The sequence below is a fragment of the Anabrus simplex genome, chromosome 1 (genome assembly GCF_040414725.1).
Source record: "Anabrus simplex isolate iqAnaSimp1 chromosome 1, ASM4041472v1, whole genome shotgun sequence".
Lineage (NCBI taxonomy): Eukaryota > Metazoa > Arthropoda > Insecta > Orthoptera > Tettigoniidae > Anabrus > Anabrus simplex.
In genome coordinates, this window is record NC_090265.1 from 938,572,468 (window position 1) to 938,596,662 (window position 24,195).

At 38.5% G+C, this 24,195-nt stretch overlaps 1 protein-coding gene across 1 annotated transcript in view; it reads left to right on the plus strand.

The window, feature by feature from the left end:
* The window catches only part of LOC136857547 (carbonic anhydrase-related protein 10), a 679,439-nt gene that overhangs the window by 576,273 nt on the left and 78,971 nt on the right, over positions 1-24,195 (plus strand). The window contains exon 7 of the mRNA XM_068225096.1: positions 18,561-18,692. Coding sequence (XP_068081197.1) covers positions 18,561-18,692 — 132 coding nt within the window. The remainder of the gene's footprint in view (positions 1-18,560; positions 18,693-24,195) is intronic.

Consider the following 24,195-nt stretch of genomic DNA (forward strand, 5'->3'; position numbering starts at 1 on the left):
GCTAAATCTGCACGTGGCTTATGACCGGCTTGAGAATAAATAAACTTATCCAGGGGAGAGACTTGAACAAAGACTCTGGCTCTGAAGCGCGACCGAACACATGCAGATTTAGCAAAGCCGCCTCATAAACCCCATTTGAATTCTTCCGCGAAGTGATGTTATTGGCTAACTTCAGCAGCTGATAAAAAGACAATGGTGTGAGATATTGACGTACTTCTTGTCAAATTACCAGTCAGCATAACCAACGCTCTGATGCTCATATACTCAGTTCACTTTGTTTCCGACCATATTGTATATCATGGTTACAACTTGTTAGGGTTTGTGACCTAACCATATCGGCAACCTCCAACGTTATCCTTAAGGTGGGAAGTTGGATACGTTGTACCAGGGATTGACAATCAAACAGCCTCAGTTTTTCAGGTAGCAACCGTAACAGCGTTTTGCTCCTCTAAAATGAGAAATTAGAGGTAGATATTTGAGAGGGAGCTAACGCTGAGATCCAAACACAAATCTGTCCGAAATCTAAAACTTCATACGTCAACGTGCTAGCTTATTATACTTGATGGAACTAATTTATCATCATTTATAATCTATAAAAGTATGATTTTTTGTTTCATACCGACTACGTTTCATGAAATAACCAATCATTATGCATTTATCTGCCTTTACTGATATAGAATGTCGACATTTTATTCTCTGAACGAATTTTTACTCTTAAAGCATTTTTATTATTCTTGAAATACACGGCAAGCCTTTCTCCTCCGGGAGTACAAATGCCCGATTGTGAGGGCGCGTCTAATGACTTGATCTGCGCTCTCCACTTAGCGACTTATTCTCCACTTGTACACAAGATTAATTGATTACCCAGCTCCTTCACCCTTCTCCTCAGTCCTCTCCTCCAATCACCGGCAATCGCTACTCTGACGTGATCAGCACAGCCAAACAAAACCCAATCAATAGGACGCGGCAACTCCAGTTGTAAGCTGCACCACAGTTCCGCTGTCTTGATTGAATGTGTGTGGATTGTACACAGGGTAAACAGATTAACACTCAGAAAGTGGCATTCGTTTAACATCGTTTAAATTAATTAATAGTTCTTATAATGAAGAGGCACTCTTAGAATAAGTCGTTTACTATATAATGTAACTTCCTAATTACCACTTAATATCGAATACAGGAAATCACCTGGATGTAGTATATGTTTCGGTAATTATTTATTTTAGTAATGTTTTATTTTGTCTGGAAAGATTGAGGCCTTCAGACCTTCTGTTCAATCAATCAATCAGTCACTACTGATCTGCATTTAGGGCAGTCGTCCAGGTGGCAGATTCTCTATCTGTTGTTTTCCTAGCCTTTTCTTAAATGATTGCAAAGAAATTAGAAATTTTTTGAACGTCTCCCTTGGTAAGGTTTTCCAATCCCTAACTCCCCTTCCTATAAACGAATATTTTCCCCAATTGGTCCCCTTTAATTCCAACTTTATCTTCATATTGTGATCTTTCGTTCTTTTAAAGACACCATTCAAACGTATTCGTCTACTCATGTCCTGCCACGCCATGTCTCCACTGACAGCTCGGATCATACGACTCAGTCGAGCAGCTCGTCTCCTTTCTCCCAAGTCTTCCCAGCCCAAACTTTGCAACATTTTTGTAACGCTACTCTTTTGTCGGAAATCGTCCAGAAAAAATCGAGCTGCTTTTTGGAATTTTTCGAGTTCCTGAATCAAGTAATCCTGGTGAGGGTCCCATACACTGGAACCATACTCTAGTTGGAGTCTTACCAGAGACTAATATGCTCTCTCCTTTACATCCTTACTACAACCCCTAAATACCCTCACAACCATCTGCAGAGATCTGTATCCTTTATTTACAATCATATTTATGTGATTATCCCAATGAAGATCATTCCTTATATTAATACTTAGATATTTACAATGATCCCCAAAGGGAAATTTCACCCCACCAACGCAGTAATTAAAACTGAGAGGACTTTTCCTATTTGTGAAACTCACAACCTGACTTTTATCCCCGTTTATCATCATACCATTGCCTACTTTCCATCTCACAACATTATCAAGGTCATTTTGCAGTTGCTCACAATCTTGTAACTTACTTATTACTCTGTAGAGAATAACATCATCTGCGAAAGGTCTTACCTCTGATTTCACTTCTTTACACATATCATTGATATATATAAGAAAACTTAAAGGTCCAATAATACTGCCTTGAGGAATTCCCCTCTTAATTATTATTGGGACAGATAAAGCTTCACCTACTCTAATTCTCTGAGTTCTATTTTCTAGAAACAGAGCCACCCATTCAGTCACCCATTTGTCAAGTCAAATTTATCTCATTTTTACCAGTAGTCTCCCATGATCTACCCTATTAAATGCCTTAGACAGGTCAATCGCGATACAGTCCAATTGACCTCCTGAATCTAGAATATCTGCTCTATCTTGCTGAAATCCTACAAGTTGGGCTTCAATGGAATAACCTTTCCTAAAACCAAACTGCCTTCTATCAAACCATTTATTAATTTTGCAAACACGGCTTATATAATCAGAAAGAATGCTTTCCCAAAGCTTACTTACAATGCATGTCAAACTGACTGGCCTGTAATTTTCAGCTTTATGTCTATCACCCATTCCGTTATATACAGCGGCTAGTATAGCTACTCTCCATTCATTTGTAAAGTTCCTTCATGCAAACAACAATCAAACAAGTACTTCGGATATGGTACTATATCGCAACCCGTTGTTCTTAGTATATCCCCCGAAACCTTATCAATTCCAGCTGCTTTTCTAGTTTTCAACTTTTATATCTTACTGTAAATATCGTTGCTGTCATAGGCAAATTTTAATACTTCTTTAGTATTAGCCACCTCCTCTACCTGGACATTATCCTTGTTCCCAACAATACATATTGCTGACTGAATACTTCTGCCTTTTGAAGATCCTCGCATACACACTCACCTCGTTCATTAATGATTCCTGGAATGTCGTTCTTGGAACCTGTTTCTGCCTTAAAGTACATATACATACTCTACCATTTTTCACTTAAATTTGTATGGCCGCCAATTATGCTTGCCATCATGTTATCCTTAGCCGACTTCTTTGCTAGATTCAATTTCCTAGTAAGTTCCTTCAATTTCTCCTTACTTCCACAGCCATTTCTAACTCTATTTCTTTCCAACCTGCACCTCCTTCCATCCATCCAACAGGCATTAAAATATACATATATTACATTGTATTAATTTGCGTTAATTGGATTAAATACCAATTAATAATAATACGGGAATGATGAGTGATGAGATTAAGATGAAAAAAATTGCATATATTAAAAGGAAAATTTCTTAAAACTAATATCTTATATGTAAAAAGGAGGTAATACATAAAATTTAATAACGTTTTGAAAACGGAATGGTCAAGAATGTTAAACTAATCTTCAACTAGGGCATCCATTACAATAGGAATGTGTGTCAGTAGCAGAATCAAGTTTACAGATGATCCTTACTGGTGCACAAAATGCCTTTAAAGTGCTTCCTTGAAAGTGCGAATAGCTCTTAACCCTCTGATATTTTCGGCAAAGAGGTTCCATTTACGGCAGGCAATTACTGTGAATGATTTTTCGTAAATGGCAGTTCTATGGGTGGGATTATTTGTAGATCTAGTGTCATTTCATTAAGGGAATTTCAACCCAGAGCTCTGAGTTTTGATCTTTGACCTCTGCAAGAATCTAAATTTGAGCTGCTGAGACAGGTTACAAATGTTAACCGAAGACTTTAAATAAAACTTACTTTATAGACTCCAAGTTAATAGAGGTTCTGATGCATATTTAATTTAAGAAGTACTGTAGGAACACAGTTCTGAGATTCAAGACGTTCCTAAATCCTACAACAGTGACAAACTAGTTTAAAAAATTGTAAATGTCTATACTCTGCTCCTTAAATGGATTGATTTATCCTTTACTATAGATGATATTGTCAAAGGATATAAAGGAGATAGAACAACTTCTTCGTGAATCTGTCTTCAAACTGTTATCCACTGGACATCCTCCATGATTCCCTGTCCTGAGCATCTTGTTTCAGTTGTTCATAGCTTCTCCCTTGTTTTACGTATGTTAACATTCCAAACCTTCTTCTTACTCTATTTTTAATGAATTTTTATCATAAATTCAGATTAAATCTTTTTGAAAAACCCCGCTTTTCTTAATTTCTAAGTACATATATCCAAGGTTCGTGACATGTTATCGTTTCTAAATGTGTAAGATGACCATAACTTCTATATCAGAACCACTTTCTCCCAAATTTATACTTCCCATAGTTTTGACAATTGGAAGTTTATAATTTATATTTTAAATCTAATCTAAATTTAATCTAAATCACCAACGTAAAAGTATTTTCTGTTTACTTCAAGAATTAAAAGCAACAACATACGAAACAAAATTTCCATAAGTTACTTTGTTACCAGCTAAAATTATGTGAGTCATGATCAAACGTCAACGTGGGTGAATTGTCCGCGAAAGAATATTCCTCTGGACATAATTAACAGCATTTAGTACCTTAAAATTTACTTTAATTAGTTCTTTCTTTCCTTCTTTTGCTAGAAGTTTGACTCCGGTAGATTTTCAGTGCCAGTGGGTAGGAAACATCAAGTACTATGCAAACAGCAGCCACAGCTGTAGCTGAAACCATAATATTATTATTATTATTATTATTACTATTATTAACTGGTTGAGCGCCTTGTCTTTATTATTTATAATACAAGGAGTTATGTGATATACTTTTCCTAACATATATACCAGTATATTGAAAATTAATAGTTAGAACATTTATGAAATTAATGCCTAACATTAAATACAAAATATATTTATATGTACTTGATAACCAAAAAATAATGATCTCATTCGTCAAACCTCTGTCGTTAATTAAGCATTGCCCCAGAGGAGTGCGACAGGCTTCTGCAGCTGGTACAATTCCTATCCTCGCTGCTAGATGGGGGGTTCATTCATTCCATTCCTCACCTGGCCGAATGACTTAAAGCAGGCTGTGTATTTTCATTCGTCAAACCGTTCAAAAAATATTACTTCCTTTGGCACTTTATTTCGTAATAATTAACAATACAAAGCAATTCATGAATTCATTCGAGTCCATGCACATATACCAAGGATACATTTAAAATTTGAATGAAGCTACTAAGATACATTTGTATGTATGTACGTATATATAATTCTATGGGTGGATATATATATGTCCGTAACGCTATTCTTTCTATACTAGTGTGACAGTTTCATCATTTTAAAATTAAGACAGAGAGTGATCAGGTCTATTCGTGTTCTCCCTCATCTTAGTAGATTTCACAGACCCGGAGTAACTTGGGACTGAATTCCGTACATCTATTCTCAATGCAAAATTGATACGTTTCTCATATTGTGTGGCATATCAAGGGATATATTCCCTTAAAGAGCAGAAATCGCCATCAAGTCTCATTTATTACTATTGTTATTATTATCTCCACGGTAATTCACACAACTGATCGAATTCATATAAAGATTAATTGCTGAAGGAACGAAAAGCCTCATCATGATTAATATTACATAATATTAGGTAGATAATTACGGTATATATATCTTGTTTCTTGCAGTAGTACCTACGTTTAGCTAGCCTTGAGTACACAAAAATCCCTGGTACAAGAGAAGAAGAAATTTCATAGAATACTTTTGTATCGTGTCCCATCATTAAGTAGTTCGACCTCATTTTGGTAGAAAGGAAGTGTTCCGCAGTCGTAATCAAGCGAATGAAAGTGAATGTGAAATTACTCATAATGGTGCACTCCACGGAATTACTATCATGCATCTTCCAGTTACGATCCAAGAGTGGGCATAAAACTACCACAAGTTCTCTTTTATTGTGCGCCACAAATGAGGGATAACTACACGGACATTTCCGTTCGTGGAAATATTTCCTTGGGAAATCAGTAAAGTTTTAAGGTTTGTTTCGAGAAATGTTTTACACCCTTTTTATTCATTCTAATTTGCTCTGAGTTTCTAAACATCATAATTAGAGGCTTGTTTTAGTCACGTCAAAGAGTAATGCTAATAATACAATACTAAATTTCTGGGAAATTGTAACTAAGCCACAGAAAAGAATTAATTGAAAGTGGGACAGAAAACATTGTCTTGCGTATATAACGATATTAAAAATGATAACAGTGCGCAACGGAACGTTTATCGTAGTGCCGTAGTTTCATGTTGTATACTTGAATGTAAAACAGATGTCTCGACATCATTTGCCTGCTCACGAAGGACACAGTATTGCAGGTTCAGAAAAATGAATAGGATTGTGAAGAAACACTTTTGGTGCGAGAAGAGTTCAGATATCCCATGTATTACAAGATACTTTCTCATCTACTTTATTATCTAACCTGAAAACGATCATGCTTCTCACAAACAACCATCGTATTCGTTGTAATGCGGTACATTGGTATAATTAAATATGGGTATGTATTTTCAAGTACTTGCAGCAATCGCTCGGAAAATATCAACGAAAGTTCAAAATAAAGGAAGCGAAAAACTCCCAGTAATATGTGCTGGTATGGCGCACAGAGAACTTAGCAAAGCAGAGCGCAGGGAAACGTGTAGAATGGAGTAATGGCACTATTCAAATGTCATGCTTCAAATAACCACAATCAGTGCAGAACATATCCTAAGTCATGTGCCGATTGCAATTATGGGCCTTTTCCCAAGAGGTATTTCCGCGGTAGGTACATATTAAGCAAAACGAAAGGGAACACAAAAATAAGAACTCCCAAAAGCACAGGTTTAGAAAATATGAACATATATATTGAAACAACTTCAAAAGAATAACAAATGTTTACACAACAGAGAGTAAAAATCGGATCGTTTGATGCACCATAGAAAAGGGGAATCATACAAGTTATGGACAGGTCTTATTTTGGTTCATACAGGCACTAAAAAGGGTAATCACACTAATCACAATAAATCTTTGGTATACTCAGGTACAAGATAAGGGCCATAGGAATAAATTAATGTTCTCATTACATTCAAGTTCCAATATGACAACGTACACATAAATGCTGCGCAAAAAACAGCAAGAAATTTTGAAAAGGAACAAGTAAAAATTACGCAAGTTAAAGGGAACTTTCCAGTACCTAAAATGGTACGCAATAAAACGACATTATATCCCCCAAAATCTAACACACACTTGTTTAAGACAGGAAGATACTAGAACATTCGAAATGTAAACAGCAGACGCAGTGCGAAATTGGCAGAGCACAATGTTACCAAATTTCATTAGCAAATTATAAGAAAATACGAATGGGAGACGAAAAGGAGAATGGAAAGAGGAACAGGAAAAGAAAACCAAGAAACAAACAGCGGGGAAAGGGAAATGATCAGGCTGTCAAGTCCCACTTCAAAACAAGGGAAGGCAAAGTTCATGCATAACACTTAGAAGTTGAGGGCCAACATGATATCGCTAGTCCAGTACACTTCCTCCTTCACATTTCCACCACAAGTCTAAAAACAATAGTTTGGCACGGCGCAATTAGTAGAGTCCTGAAGGGACTAGAGTTCGAAATCTAAGCATTAGCCAAGCCCATACGGAGAAAGAGAGGGCATAAATTGAATGGATGACAATAATAATAATAAAGGTCTGCTCACCCAGTACGTAAAGAAGAGTGAAGTAAAAATTGAAATGCACACGGTCCAGCCGCGTACACTGCTCAAGCTCTCACTGCCGATCACAACATGTCAATCACACCTGATCGCCGAACAGGAGAAAGCGGCCAGTATATATACGAAAGCGAATCGAGCTCGAGAAAACACTAGAACCGGGTGACGTCACGGTGATAGCGCGTGGAGGGAGAACAGTCCAAGCAGTGGCGAGACAGACTTGTAAGCAGAAATTTCGTGAAGCAGCGCAGTATAATGTGCACCAAAATCGGAGCGGAGAAGTATGCACAAGGTAAGCGAAGTTGAGCTCGTAACATACTCCCACCACCAGAAGAAATCGAAGGATCGGTGTCCAAAGTTGACGAGACGGCACGATGACAGCTGAGAGTGGTGAAAGCAGTACAGAAGATCCAAAGCGATGCGGGCGAAAATGAAGAGTGGCGGAGATCCGACGACGGTAGAAACGACGACAGCCGAAGAAGCAGGACCGACGAAACGTAAAGATGAAGACAGGAGAAGCGGCAGGTCCCACGAAGTCCCAAGGAGGCGCCATCTCAGGGACAGGCAGGATGATGCAGCATAATGGGAAAGAAAAAAATAAAGAGAATAAGTAACAAGAGAGAATAAAGGAAGAAAAGGGGGAAAAGGACGGGGGGGGGGAGGAGAGGGCAAGTGAACGAACTGGATAATTTTAGTAATAAAACATGATTATCTAGTGCTCTGCATGACAATTTGACAAAAGGAAATTACAATATTCATCAATAATATATCCCGAAGGGATAACAAACTAACAAAAAAAGCTTAGTTATAAGAGGGGGAGGATCAGGCATGAAAATTTAGGCAGTGGGAGGTGAGCTGGGTGAGCAGAGCCAAAAGAAAAAAACAAGAAATATGAAGGAAGGAAAGTGATAGACAGCAAAATAATACCACAGAACCAAGGAGATAAAAAATGATAACAGAGCTGATCAATCCCCATCTCCCGCCCTACCAAAAAGAGGGAAAATATGGATTAGGTATGGAACGGTTTCAGTCGAGAGAAATGAGCCTTTCGGAGGTCAGTAGGGGATTCCACAGACCGGAGCTGAGCGGTATTAGGCGAGGGAAAAGAAAGAATACGGAAGGGACCCATCCAACGAGGGGAGAGTTTAGCAGAAATATGCTGAGGTGTAGAGCTGAGGGGGTGATTTTTAAGAAGAACAAGATCAAACAATTTAAATTTAGAAGGTAAGACACGAGAATTACACAGTTTCTTATGAACTTTGCTGGCCTGAAGGAGCTTTTGATAAGCGGAATACAATTGGGAATGATCAAGACGATCGGAGGGGGCGTCCAAAAGCGAGGGTAGATCCCACGTTAGAGCAAGAGGGGTATTCAACTCACGGCCGAGAAAGAGTTTAGCCGGAGTACAACCATTAGAGGAATTAATGGTGGAGTTGAGGGCCAGAACAAAAGAAGGGAGTTCGGTGTCCCATGATTTATGGTTATGGGAGTGGAAAATAGATAGAAACGTTTTCAGGTTACGGTGGTAGCGTTCAATGGTATTTGCCTGAGGGTGATACGGGGAAGTGCAAACTTTTTTTATTCCGAGAGAAAAACAAAAATTATAAAACTGTCTAGAGGTGAAAATCGAAGCATTATCAGAAATGAGAACTTTAGGGAGACCAGTGATAGGAAAGACGTGATTGAACAAAAGATTAATAACAATTTGTGAAGAAATATTTCTCAAAGGACGAACAATAAGAAATTTAGAAAAACCATCTAACAGAGTGAAAATATATGAATTGGATTTAGAGGATTTGACAATAGGCCCAACAATGTCAATGTAATACTTTTCAGACGAGTAAGTAGCAGGAGAGGCGGCATAGGAGCCGTAAGGAAGGTGATTTAACGGTTTATGTTTCTGACAAGAAGGGCAAAATCGAACCCAGGAAAAAATGTCTTTACGCATTTGCGGCCAAAAAAATTGGGAGGCAAGACGAGCGTAGGTCTTAGCTCTCCCGAAGTGGCCGCCCATAGGCGAATCATGAAAATATTGAAATACCATAGATCGGAGAGTGGAAGGAAGAACCAGGCGAAGAGTAGCTTTAGGGGTAGGTTTAAAAAGAAGGAGTTGGTGATGGACCCGAAATGGGCCAGAATAATTAGGAGAAGTAATTTCTTGAGAAATTTGTTGACAGTACGGATCAAGCTGTTGATGGTGCAAGCAAGATTGAAAAGAGAGGGGAAAGTTAGTTAAAGAAGATACGGAAATAACAGAGTTAATGGGAAGGGAATCAAGTTCGGAGGGTTGAAGCTGGTGGTCATCAAAGAGACGGGAAAGAGCATCGGCGACAGAATTATTATACCCGGAAACGAATTTTAAGGAGAATTTGAAACGAGACAGGCGGAGTAACCAACGACCAGTACGACCAATTTTAGGGGCATTATGTAGTAGCCAAGAAAGAGCCTGGTTATCAGTGCTGACAATGAATTCACGATGGTCGAGGTATTCAGAAAAATGTTCTATTGAGAGAATAAGTGCCAAGGCTTCTTTTTCGTAAGTAGAATACTTTTGTTCAACAGGGGATAACAGGCGACTAAAATAGGCAACAGGAAGCGTACGGTCATTAACAGTTTGTTGAAGGACAGCGCCAATGGCAATGTCCGAGGCATCAGTGGATAGTTCAAAGGTAAAATTAAAGTCCGGAATTTGTAAGAGGGGAGCATGGGATAATTTCGATTTAAGAAGATCAAAGGCCATTTGTTGCTGAGGGGACCAGTGAAATTTCACCCCTTTCCTTTTGAGGTTATTCAATGGATCAGCAATGGATGAAAAATTAGGGATGTACTTGGCGTAGAAGCCGACCATTCCCAAAAAGGATCGTAAATGTTTCAAGTTAGTAGGAGGGGGTATCTTATTAATGGCGGAGACACGGTCAGGATCCACAGCAATACCATCAGAGCTCAATATGTGGCCGAGAAATTTAATCGAGGTTTGGACGATCAAAACTTTAGAGGGATTAACGGTGAGACCGACATTGCGAAGACGAGTAAGGACTTCGCGTACATGAGACAAATGCGATTGAAAATCAGGAGAAAAAACTAAGATATCATCAACGAAAGGAAAAAGATACTTCTACTTAATGTCCGCAAAAAGGTAGTCCACAAAACGCTGCATTATTTGGGAGCCGAGATTAAGGCCAAAAGGAACTTTTTTGAATTGATAGAGCCCATTAGGAGTACTGAACGCCGTATACCGAGAACTGAGGTCATCTAAGGGCAGCTGATTGTAGGCAGAATTGAGATCGAAAATTGAGAAAAAATTGGAACCGGAAAAATGTTGGAATGCCGATTTTAATTTAGGCATCGGATAGGCGTCGTAGACGATTTTCTCATTGAGCTTCCTGTAATCAACAATAAACCTCGCAGAACCATCAGGCTTATCCACCACAAAGGCGGGTGAGGCATAATCGGAAGATGATGGAATAATAGTACTGTCTTTAAGCATTTTCTGAATCAACTGATTTAAAGCGTTCATCCGAGGAGGGCTAAGGAAATAAGGAGAAGAGCGGACAGGAGTAGAATCCACTAGATCAATATGTGCAAAAAAATTTTTAACGGTACCCAAATTAGGGGTAATAACGTCAGAAAACTCAGTGAGCTAAGCTTGAACCTGGTCGGAATGAATAGAGTTAATAGCAGGAAGTAGGGAATGTGAACGAAAAGGAAAATCAGAGATGTTAATTAACGGAACAAACTTGTCCGAAAAGGAAAAAAAAACTTTAGACTGGGCGGAATCGAGAAGAAGACCAGTATGCGAAAAAAAATCATATCCTAAGATAACCGGGAATGACAAGTCCTCAACAATCTGAAAAGTGAAAGGCCAAGAAAGGTGCTGTAGTTTAATATGTAACGAGATGCTACCCAGTATTTGCAAGGGTTGATTAGAAGCTGAAAGACATCGAAGGGGAGATGGAAGATATTTCAAATGAGGATTATTGTGAAGAAAATCTTTATAAAAACGGGAACTAATATGTGACACTGCCGCTCCAGAATCGAGGAGCGCAACAGAAGGAAGGTTATTAACAGTAAGCAAAACATGACAACTCGGGGGTAAAAGAGAAATAGAATTATTGATGGATTGGGAAGATGCGGATACGGAGGTAAGCTGCGAGGAATGAGGCAGATTTTCCCTATGTGAACGCCTACTGCCTAAGGACGCGGGTGGAGGGCGTTTCCCGAAGGCGAATTAGTACATTGACGGGCAATATGGCCTGGTAATTTACAGCGATAGCTGGTCATGGGAGGACGAACACTAAGGGGGGGGGTACTGCAGACAAAAAGGAACGTAAGGGAGGAGCAGTAATAGGTGGGGGAGAGACGGAAGCATAGTAGGAACGATCCCCTAAAGAATGTATGGTATGTTGTTGAGCAAGATTGTAGAGTTGAAAGAGGGAAACAGGAGGGGCAAGAACATTAAAAAGCCTGCAGAATGATGGGACGGCATAAAACTGAATAATAGATATCAGTTCGGAAGTATTATATGAAATATTTAAAACATCACTATAAGTGATAATAGAGCCCAAATAGTCGTGCGCAGGTTCGTTAGGCAGCTGGTGGCGTCGGATGAACTCGGTACTTAATTTGTGACGGACTTCTAGCGGTAAGAAATAATTGTGTATCGCATGTCTCAATTCATACCAATTTGTAAAATTGGACATATTATCCAACTAAAAGGTGGAAAAAACCCGTAGTTTTGGTGGACAGGAGGCCAATTAATTGGGAAAAAGAGGCAACTTTTATGTTTAAGAACTTACGAACCGAAAACAGCCAAATGGTAAGATTTTGAGGATCTGTTGCTAATAGTTGGGGGACTTGTAATAACGACTGCTTAATGATTTGTACATTAAGTGCACTATCAACAGAGGGGGTAGTAGGTACCGGGGGTTGAGAATAAGAAGGAGGGGGTGGGGCCATGTGATGTAGTAAAACGGAAGGTTTAGTATCATCAGATTGAAAATCAGGTGTGTGGGTGGATGAAGACGGGTATGGGGAGGGAGAAGATGAAGCAGAGGAAAAGGAAATTAAATTCGGTACAGGAGGGTTGGGCAATGATAAATTTGGTGGTAGCGGAGAAGATAATAATGAAGAGTCTTCCCCTAAAGGGAAGTTATCGGAAAAGCAAGCCATAAATGAAAGCACACAAGAGAATAAGGCAGTCAAAATAGGAAGTAATCTGCTACCATGTAATGCGGTACATTGGTATAATTAAATATGGGTATGTATTTTCAAGTACTTGCAGCAATCGCTCGGAAAATATCAACGAAAGTTCAAAATAAAGGAAGCGAAAAACTCCCAGTAATATGTGCTGGTATGGCGCACAGAGAACTTAGCAAAGCAGAGCGCAGGGAAACGTGTAGAATGGAGTAATGGCACTATTCAAATGTCATGCTTCAAATAACCACAATCAGTGCAGAACATATCCTAAGTCATGTGCCGATTGCAATTATGGGCCATTTCCCAAGAGGTATTTCCGCGGTAGGTACATATTAAGCAAAACGAAAGGGAACACAAAAATAAGAACTCCCAAAAGCACAGGTTTAGAAAAGATGAACATATATATTGAAACAACTTCAAAAGAATAACAAATGTTTACACAACAGAGAGTAAAAATCGGATCGTTTGATGCACCATAGAAAAGGGGAATCATACAAGTTATTGACAGGTCTTATTTTGGTTCATACAGGCACTAAAAAGGGTAATCACACTAATCACAATATATCTTTGGTATACTCAGGTACAAGATAAGGGCCATGGGAATAAATTAATGTTCTCATTACATTCAAGTTCCAGTATGACAACGTACACATAAATGCTGCGCAAAAAACAGCAAGAAATTTTGAAAAGGAACAAGTAAAAATTACGCAAGTTAAAGGGAACTTTCCAGTACCTAAAATGGTACGCAATAAAACGACATTATATCCCCCAAAATCTAACACACACTTGTTTAAGACAGGAAGATACTAGAACATTCGAAATGTAAACAGCAGACGCAGTGCGAAATTGGCAGAGCACAATGTTACCAAATTTCATTAGCAAATTATAAGAAAATACGAATGGGAGACGAAAAGGAGAATGGAAAGAGGAACAGGAAAAGAAAACCAAGAAATAAACAGCGGGGAAAGGGAAATGATCAGGCTGTCAAGTCCCACTTCAAAACAAGGGAAGGCAAAGTTCATGCATAACACTTAGAAGGTGAGGGCTAACATGATATCGCTAGTCCAGTACACTTCCTCCTTCACATTTCCACCACAAGTCTAAAAACAATAGTTTGGCACGGCGCAATTAGTAGAGTCCTGAAGGGACTAGAGTTCGAAATCTAAGCATTAGCCAAGCCCATACGGAGAAAGAGAGGGCATAAATTGAATGGATGACAATAATAATAATAAAGGTCTGCTCACCCAGTACGTAAAGAAGAGTGAAGTAAAAATTGAAATGCACACGGTCCAGCCGCGTACACTGCTCAAGCTCTCACTGCCGATCACAACATGTCAATCACACCTGATCGCCGAACAGGAGAAAGCGGCCAGTATATATACGGAAGCGAAGCGAGCTCGAGAAAACACTAGAACCGGGTGACGTCAGGGTGATAGCGCGTGGAGGGAGAACAGTCCAAGCAGTGGCGAGATGGACTTGTAAGCAGAAAGTTCGTGAAGCAGCGCAGTATAATGTGCACCAAAATCGGAGCGGAGAAGTATGCACAAGGTAAGCGAAGTTGAGCTCGTAACATCGTTAATATCTCAATTACAATCAAATTCTTCAAATGAAGCAGATCGTTTAAGCAATATATTACCTTACTTGAAGGAAGATTATTATACTGTATCCGGGCTAACTTCATCATTAGAATTATTAATTGTAAGTCACCTAACGTGACTTCACACAGAGTCCCTAATTTCACCCTCTGCCACAGTATCTTCGAGTGCGACGGAGTGGAGGGGGACAAACCGCTTTTGTACCCTGCATGGACGTCCCTTTACCTCCTCATGTGGATAGGATTTAACACGAACTCTCGGTAAACCCTGTTTGTAGTCAAATGAATTATAAGGCCTGATCTTTGTAGTTGACAACCGCAGCATGCACAACGTGGAAACATAACAAAATTTCAAAAAATGGAGAAATCTGCGTTTCTAAATTATATTGTTTGAATGATATCTAGGAGAATATTTTTACTCGTATATTTGTTTACTAACCATTTCTCAATAAGAATCTGTCCATTACTAGTATCGATGCGTTGCGTATTTCTCCCTCTAGAGTGCTCGTAGCTTTTTTATCAGTGTTCTTACTAACAGACCACATTAAGTGATAATCCATGGGAGAATTATAAATCCAATCCGTTCCATAGAGGCTGAACTAGGTCGCATTTGAATTTGATAGTAATAACAAACCCAGGTGTACGTTATTGTTTTCTCTTCAGTTCACGTAAGTGCTACAAGCGCTTAGTCGTTGTTCTAGTCCAAATATAGAACATTCCATCGAAGTCGAGGGAATTTAGGTGAGACAAGTCACATCGTTGGCTTCCAATACGTTAATAAGCCGCTGGAGAAAAATGAATCTGGCATCTCGATGTTTCTAAAAATCTGTAGTGATTGAAGGGAAACAATTAGTATTCTTCTTCTTTCTCCACGTACATTTCGGTGTACAATGGGACACGACTTCAAATTCCAAGACACCACCCACTATTACCTATCAAAGTAATTATATTTTACCTAGTGAGTTAGCTGAGTTTCGGGCCATATAATTGTTACCTGGCATTCGAGAAATGGTGGGTCGGTCCTCAGTGTGGGCAGCCCTCAAGATTATTTTCCGTGGTTTCCGATCTTCACACGAGGCTCTACCCTAACTAAGGCCACAATCAGTTCCTTCACATTCCTAGCCTTATCTTATCCCATTGTTGCAATAAAACCTGCCGGAGTCGGCATTGCCTCAAACCAACAGCAAAAAAGGAGAAATGGTTTAGCTAACTCCCACAGAGCATATAATAAAACCACTTATGTTCAATTTCTACATATACGAAAGATTAAATTTTATCCAGTCTTAAATATTATATAACAGTACCGAAAGCATAATATCCCTTGACATTTCGACATATTATAAAAATTGCCATTGGGTTACTTGAAAGGTTCATAGAAAGGAAGGAAGAAATTATACAAAAATTTCATGTAGGTGTTTACAGAAGGGGGATGCGATCAAGGAGATTATTATTATTATTATTATTATTATTATTATTATTATTATTATTATTATTATTATTATTATTATTATTATTAATTCGTTATACCCAACTAAGCAGCGCGTGTGAACTCATTAGCACTATTTTTGTTTTTCTTCTTGTCTTCACAATATTACTTCATTCTCTCGCTGTGTTCCCTTTTATGTTGTTAGTCCATCCCCTATTTAGTTGCGTAGGCTTTACATAAACTATGTGTTTGTGAATTAAGTGTCTGAATTTTATTCTATGTTGAATGATTTATTCATTAATGGTAATCTGCACTGAATTCGTTCATCCAATTACTTTGATTTTTCATTGATTAGGCTAAGTTTAAATATTTCTTTGTGAGCCTGTTATTATCAATTCTATATAAGTGACCATAAAATTGTAATCACCATTTACTGATTGTATATGTGATTTTTTTCTGTAACTTGATAGATTTAATGCGATTTCTTTTTTCATCCAATTCCATTTTCGCACATTGGTCCTAAGATTTTCCTGAAGATTTTTCCTTCTTGACTTTCTATCGTCTTTATTCGAGATTTGCCACCAGTTATAATGGTTTCAGGTGCATAAAATGGTTCTGTTTTAACTACTGTGTTATAATGTCGTAATTTGGCCTTTTTGGTATAGTTCTCTTATTGTGCCTGTTCAAAGTAATTTTGTATGCTCTTTGAATTTTTGCAATTCTTTGTTAGCTTGCTGATTTAAACCTGCTGGTTCAATAATTTCCCCTAGATACTTAAATTGGTCTAGTTCAGTGATATTTCTATATTTAGTGATTATTAGTGGTTGAATGTTGAAACCTGATATAGCCCCTTCCATATACTTTGTATTTTCTTAAGAAATTTGGAGTCTTGTTTTGGGAGCAATATCATGGAGTTTTTCTACATACTGGATTGCTTCCTGTATTTTTGGATGGGATATCAATATCATCAGCAAATGCTTGGCAAATAAGGGGATTTTTTGCACACATCTACCAATATATATATATATATATATACCTTTAGTTTAATTTTGCCATATCCTAATCACTTTTTCCAGAACTAAATTAAACTGTAGGGGATATAATACATCATTATTATTATTATTATTATTATTATTATTATTATTATTATTATTATTATCATTATTATTATTATGCATATATGATACATTGTGGATAAGCATTCACTTCACTCTCGACGGATTACTTTATACAATATATACATAAGGAAGCGTTCCGCCTTGTTTCTTCTCACTTATTTGCTACAAATTACTTGCATACATTCACTCAGAAAAATGGTGATGAATCCAAGATTCAGTCTACATTATTATTACGATGATTTTAGCTGTACGATAAAGCGAACTACCGTAGTAGTAGGGTGTTAGTGGAAACTTGCGTACAAGTCTCTTTGTAGAAACAAAAAAAAAACCATTCATATTGTGTGCAAGAAACAAATGCGGAACCACTGTCTGAAGGAAACATGCATCGTTTTGTTCCGATATTCTACTCGGACCAGTGATCGTTTGAGACTTTTTCTACAAAGAATGGCTTTTGCTGAGGCAAAACAAATTATAAACTTCAGCTCAATGCAGCATGCGGTAACCACCGCCACAAATCCACAAGCAATCAACAACTAAGGAACCAGTGACGAAGATATTTTATTAAAGTCATGGAGTACATGGATAGTATGCACTAGCTTACGAAGTTACCTTCCAGGGGCACCGAAATAATTTGTAAAAAGATGTTGCAGATATGTTCGCGATATATTTGAGAGATACGACAGTAAACTCCCTTGAAATCACATACGTCTAATGGGTGGCTAATATATCATATATCATATATCGCCCTCAGCATTGCTTAGTAACACTTTTACCAATGTACAACTCATAAAAATGGGCCATGAGTATCCCTTCACGATAGATATAATATTAGCCTTGACATATGGCTGTGAGGAGTGCATTACCCTGTTTTCCTTTCAATGAGCATTTTTCCAGCCTTTACTACATAGAACTTATTACAATCTAGGTCTAAGAATCTTGAACACCGAAGTTATACCAAACTCAAATGAAGGTGAGAGTTCGATAATTACATATCTGTTGGCCATTATTTAAGTACAGCGTAAAAATCTCAGGTTATTATGATGTTCTTATGTATCCACTTAATATTGTAATATTCAAATATGTCCTCTCATTTTCCTCCCATAATTATCGCAACCTTCAAATTACATATGTTTCAGGCATGCAGTTTGAGTATTATTGTAATTAATTTCATTTAATCATATATTTATATTGAAACTCAACCCAATCTGCCACATTAGTCGAGCCATTCATTTGCGACGTATATATTGATGTTTTCTGGCGTGAAATTCGTTTTTTTTTTCATAACGACAGATATGAAGTTCTTTGAATGTACTCTGTTAGAAGTCCAATGGGGAGATAATAAAAAATGGCCATGCATCACTTTGAATAACTGATATCCAAAACTGACCCAGGGAAGATAGTCAACGATTGACAGGCCTTCTTTTCCTGGAGAGTAATTAATTATACTAGAGTTTATTAACCCTTACATAAAATGTCGTAGTTATGATTAGTAGTATTGTTACACGTGCTTATGCATTCGTAATCCTCTGTTCCAGCTGCACGCGCTTAGAAGACTGATGCAGGGTGACGGAAAACACCCTCAAGCTCCACTCGGGAACAACTGCCGACCTCCACAACCCTTGCACCACCGGCCCGTCCGGACCAATATCGACTTCAACGTTAAACAGGTACCAAAATTATCTTTTTTAAGCCATACATCTTCAATATCTTATAAAACATTTAGGCAAAAATTTGTCAAATGTATTATTATTCAAAATCGTGTCAAAAAATAGCTGCATTTCTAATGAGCCAAGACCAAAGAGTTCCAAAATATAAAATAATGTATAGAAATCTAGTAATAATAATAATAATAATAATAATAATAATAATAATAATAATAATAATAATAATAATAATAATAATAATAATAATAATAATAATAATAAAGTGATGAGCGACATGAGGAAATAAATTACTCTTTCCTTAGTAGACGACAAAGTGCTGCAATTTGTTCTCTTAAATGAGCTTGTATCCGGGAGATAGTGGGTTCGAACTCCACTGTCGGCAGCCCTGAAGGTGGTTTTCCATGGTATCCCATTTTCACACAAGGCAAATGCTGGGGCTGAACCTTATTAAGGCCATGGCCATTTCCTTCCCATTTCTAGGCCTTTCCAATCCCATCATCGCCATAAGACCTATCTGTGTCGGTGCGACGTAAAACAAATTCTGAAAAATGTTCTGTTAAGAAATTCTCTAATGTAGCGGTAAATTTTACATCATAAGTATCTAGAATGTAAACGCTTCTAAATATCAAAGAATACTGCAAGGATTCACTTCTGTGACCTTAAGCTTGGAAAATAAGCAAATAATGGGCTGTTCGCTCAAGTGGGTCTTCGGCAATTAATCAGCTGTTGACTGCATGTAGGGTAGTAAATATTCTGATACATTTGTTCCCATGGATCCTTTGTCGATTTGCACCCTTATTCGTGTTGAATAACAATTATTATGTTCCTTCTAATAGTAGTCACCGGAAACGTTTATATGACCAACAAAGTACAGTATTTAAACATCTCTAAAATATTCAGAACAACATTGTTGGGAATCGTTGTATTTTGATGATAACTGAGATCAAATATCAAAAATAAAGGTTGTCTACAATCTGTAAAAAGATCAGTTTGCAGTAAGAAGAATTGAAGGCTACGACAATTAAGCACCTATCCATGAACGAGTAAATCAGGGCTGAAGTTTCTTGACTCACCACCAAGAATAAAAGAGGCAGAAAAATATTCTTACCTGGCTAGTAGATTAACTAACGATGACAGAAGATATGACATAAAATACAGACTAGCCCGAGTAAGATCGATCTCTCCTAAGAAAGGTAATGTATTCGCATCAAAGACATACATATAAGCAACCTGTTTTTCGAGAATTTCGTATAAAGCGTGGAATTTGATGCTAATGAAGCATGAGCTTGATGTAGTTGATAAAGAAACAGAATAGAAAGTTTTGAAATATGGTGTTATGGAGTAATGCTGAAGATGTGTCGGGTAGATCGGAACACAAAAGATGAGATACTGATAGAACCTATAACATTAATGGATTTAAAAAATACATTTTCTGGCGTATTACTTTATTATTTTTCAAAAACTGTTTATTTTGCTACTTGTTTAACGTCGTTCTAACACACTGAAGGTGGCGGAAGGATGGGAAAGGGCTAGTATCCGGAAGGCAGCGGCCATGGCCTTAATTAAGGTACCGTACAGCCCCCGCATTTGCCTGGTGTGAAAATAGGAAACTAGAAAACCGTCTTCAGGGCTGCCGATGGTGCGATTCGAACCCTATAACTCCAGAATGCAAGCTCTCAGCTGTGCGAACCTAACTGCACGGCCAAGTCTTTCGGTTAAGAAAACTACTCACAAACTTTACGTCATATGTGTCATTTCGTCAGCAGTGCAACCTTGGTTCTTATACAGAGAAGTCATTGACATCATGGTCACAACGCCATCCCCTTTCGCACTGCATACAGTGGAAATGAGAAAATGTCGAAAATACAGAGCAAGTTTAGTTCTCAAATCTCTAGATACACAAGCAATAATCGATTTTAAAAACATGATACTGTATAGGCTTTTGGGCTTATGCCGTAACAAGAAAATACGGTGAAATTCTTAACGTTTCGCAGGGAACTGTGCTCTGCGTCCTCAGAAGAAATCTCGACTGTACATGAGAAAGGCTTCTTAAACAATGACACTTTAAAAGAAATGGAAAATGATACGTTCAATCGCCACCAGATGGCCCCCAGGACGTGGCAACGCTAGCGTTCGAAGCGGAAACTGACCGAACCATCACAATCAGACTAAGCGGTTCACATAAAGTGTTTGCGTAACATATCACATTGGCAGGTGTATGCCATAGATACAAGCCTGGAATGAAACATCTGGCTACGAGGAACGTACGAATTTGGAAACCACCGAGACGAGATGACAGTAGTGATGGGACCGGGAGGGGAAGTACCTACGTAAATTATTAATGGCTGGCAACCAGGTATTACTTAATTGATAGCCGGTGTCCCCGTTGAAATTGTTAGGATTTCTACGTATTTCTACAGCTTCCCGTATAATTCTGGATCTGTAGTGTCTAGTGTGGGTAAGAGCTCGAGCATCTTGGAACATGACATCATGACCCGACGATAGAGCGTGGTCAGCTATGGCCGATTTGTCTGGTTGGCATATAGCCCTACATCCCAGAGAAACGACCAAGCAAAGCCCACAGAAGGAAGAAGTGAAGGGAACTGCCTACTTGCCTTACATTCGCAACACTACAGATCGAATTGCCAAGGTCCTCCGCAAACACAATATAAAAACCGTGTTTGGCACCTCCACTAAAATTGCTAATGCTCTGGGTAAAACCAAGGACAAATTGTCCCCACTTGTACATCCTGGGGTATACGAAATTCCATCTACTTGTGGTAAGGTGTACTCAGCCAAACATGCCGGTCCATTGGTACCCGTATCAAAGAACATGAACGTAATATTCGTCTCAACCAACCAGACAAATCGGCCATAGCTGACCACGCTCTATCGTCGGGTCATGATGTCATGTTCCAAGATGCTCGAGCTCTTACCCACACTAGACACTACAGGTCCAGGATTATACGGGAAGCTGTGGAAATACGTAGAAATCCTAACAATTTCAACGGGGACACTGGATATTCAATTAAGTAATACCTGGTTGCCAGCCATTAATAATTTACGTAGGTTCTTCCCCTCCCTGTCCCTTCACTATTGTCATCTCGTCTCGGTGGTTTCCAAATTCGTACGTTCTTCGTCGCCAGATGTTTCATTCCAGGTTTGTGTCTATGCCATACACCTGCCAATGTGGTATGTTACGCAAACACGTTATGTGAACCGCTTAGACTGATTGTGATGGTTCGGTCAGCTTCCGCTTCGAACGCTAGCGTTGCCACGTCCTGGGGGCCATCTGGTGGTGATTGAACGTACCATTTTCCACTTCTTTTATAACGTCCAATTTAAAGTGTCATTGTTTAAGAAGCCTTTCTCGTATACAGTCGAGATTTCTTCTGAGGACGCAGAGCACAGTTCCCGGCGAAACGTTAAGAATTTCACCTTATTTTCTTGACACGGCATAAGCCCAAAAGCCTATACAGTGTCATGTTTTTAAGTACGGGCCGTGAAAGCATTAATGACAACAATAATCGATCTGAATCACTTCCTAAAGATGATAAGTTATTTCAAAAATTACTTTTCAACAAAAAAGGTTACGGTACTCGGTGAACCTCTAAACTAACTAAAGTTAACTTGTATCTTTATAGTCCAAGTATTTGAAGTTAAGCTGTATTACTCTCGTTGAAAACTGAACTTAACCCTACCTGAAATCTTAAAGTTTTCAGGGCTCAATAATGAATAAAAATGTAACATTTGACTCGTTCCAGGATGAAATACACTACGCGAAATTGAAGTTGAAGATAGACAGAAGGGAAAAACTGAATTAGGGAAGACAATATTTACGCGTGGCCCTGAAAATGAAATTAAATGGCTTATGGCTTTTAGTGCCGGGAGTGTCCGAGGACCAGTTCAGCTCGCCAGATGCAGGTCTTTTGATTTCATGCCCGTAGGCGACATTCGCTTTTTGATGAGGATGGAATGATGATCAAGACGACCCATACACCCAGCTCCCGTGCCAGCGAAATTAACAAATTAAGGTTAAAATTCCCGACCTTGCCGGGAATCAAACCCGTGACCCCTGTGTCCAAAAGCCAGCACGCTAACCATTTAGCCATGGAGCTGGACCACGTGGCACTGCTAAAGGTCATTATACGAACTGAGGAAGAGCTCAGTGCTACCAAGAATTAATCGAATATTATCTGTTTTATATTTGAGTTCTGTAGTTTCCAATGCCGTATTGTATTTAGAATTTGTGTGAAACCTTTTTTGACATGCTAGAGTAACGTAAGCTTGCACTCTTTGTAGAATTAACGAAGTTTAAATTTCTAAGGAAAATACACTTTGTAGGAGTCTGCGCTTCAACTATATCATTATCCAGCCTCACAGAGGCATCATTTTCTAATAGCGCATTTACAACCTGTCGGTTTTTCTTAATTAAGTATTTACACATCATTGCCCTGGGAGGGGGGTATTTATCACTCAACAGTTTGTTACACACTGTTCCAGAAACAATTACCGAATGAACAGGGGCAATGAGTGCCCATACTAAATGGCCTTAATGTAGAAAGAAAAGGTTTAACATGATTGGCCATGAACAACAGGATGGGAGGCGAAACAATTGCACTCCTTCTAGACATATGTTAAAATCCTAACTGGCCTTGTGGACCAAAGATACAGAGGCTAATCCTATTCCACGCCGGGGTTACTAAATGAGAAACATTAAATACCAAGAGAGTGTAATTTTTTTTAGAGAATTAGGAACTTTAGTCACCCCATACCAAGTTCAGTGGGAATCAACAGAGGGTAATCACTCTTTGTTCCTTTACATTACATGTTTCCCAGTAGGGAATAGAACGGAGACCTCAGAACGGCAGAAAAGTCTACATTTAAACCATCATATTTAGAAGTTAGAAACCTTCCCCTCAAGCTATCTGCCGGAGCTATCACATGTTATGAAAATTCTGCTATTACCTTGATTTGCTTGGCCTTCCGAAAGCCGACCGCGGCTACTGTCCCCGAAGAACACGCTGCACTCAATAAGCTGGAGCGATGAAGATGAAAATACGGCCCTAAAACACCAACATTTGTTAGTATTTTTGAGGGGAAGATTCCAGAGCTCTTCACTGAGAGGCTGGGTTCCTATTCACACCCCCATTTTAATTGGCTAGAAAAATATTTGTAAATTTCTGATAGGTTGATTACTTTTGAAGAAGGAAGCATCAGAGGTGTAGACAAATTTGATGCAAAAAACACTCCTAACAACCAGGTTAACAAACCTCATAATTACAAGTTTATATGGAATAATTATAGTTTACCCCGCAAGATGGAGCGATTAAACGTATGGTAGAGACATATAACAGTTGAAAACCAAACTATTTAGTACTATATCAGTTCATGTTAGATTACATACATGATCTTACAGAAGGCGCACCGTTTAACTGGCCGGAGAATGTGTACCAAAGATACAATTATTATTATTATTATTATTATTATTATTATTATTATTATT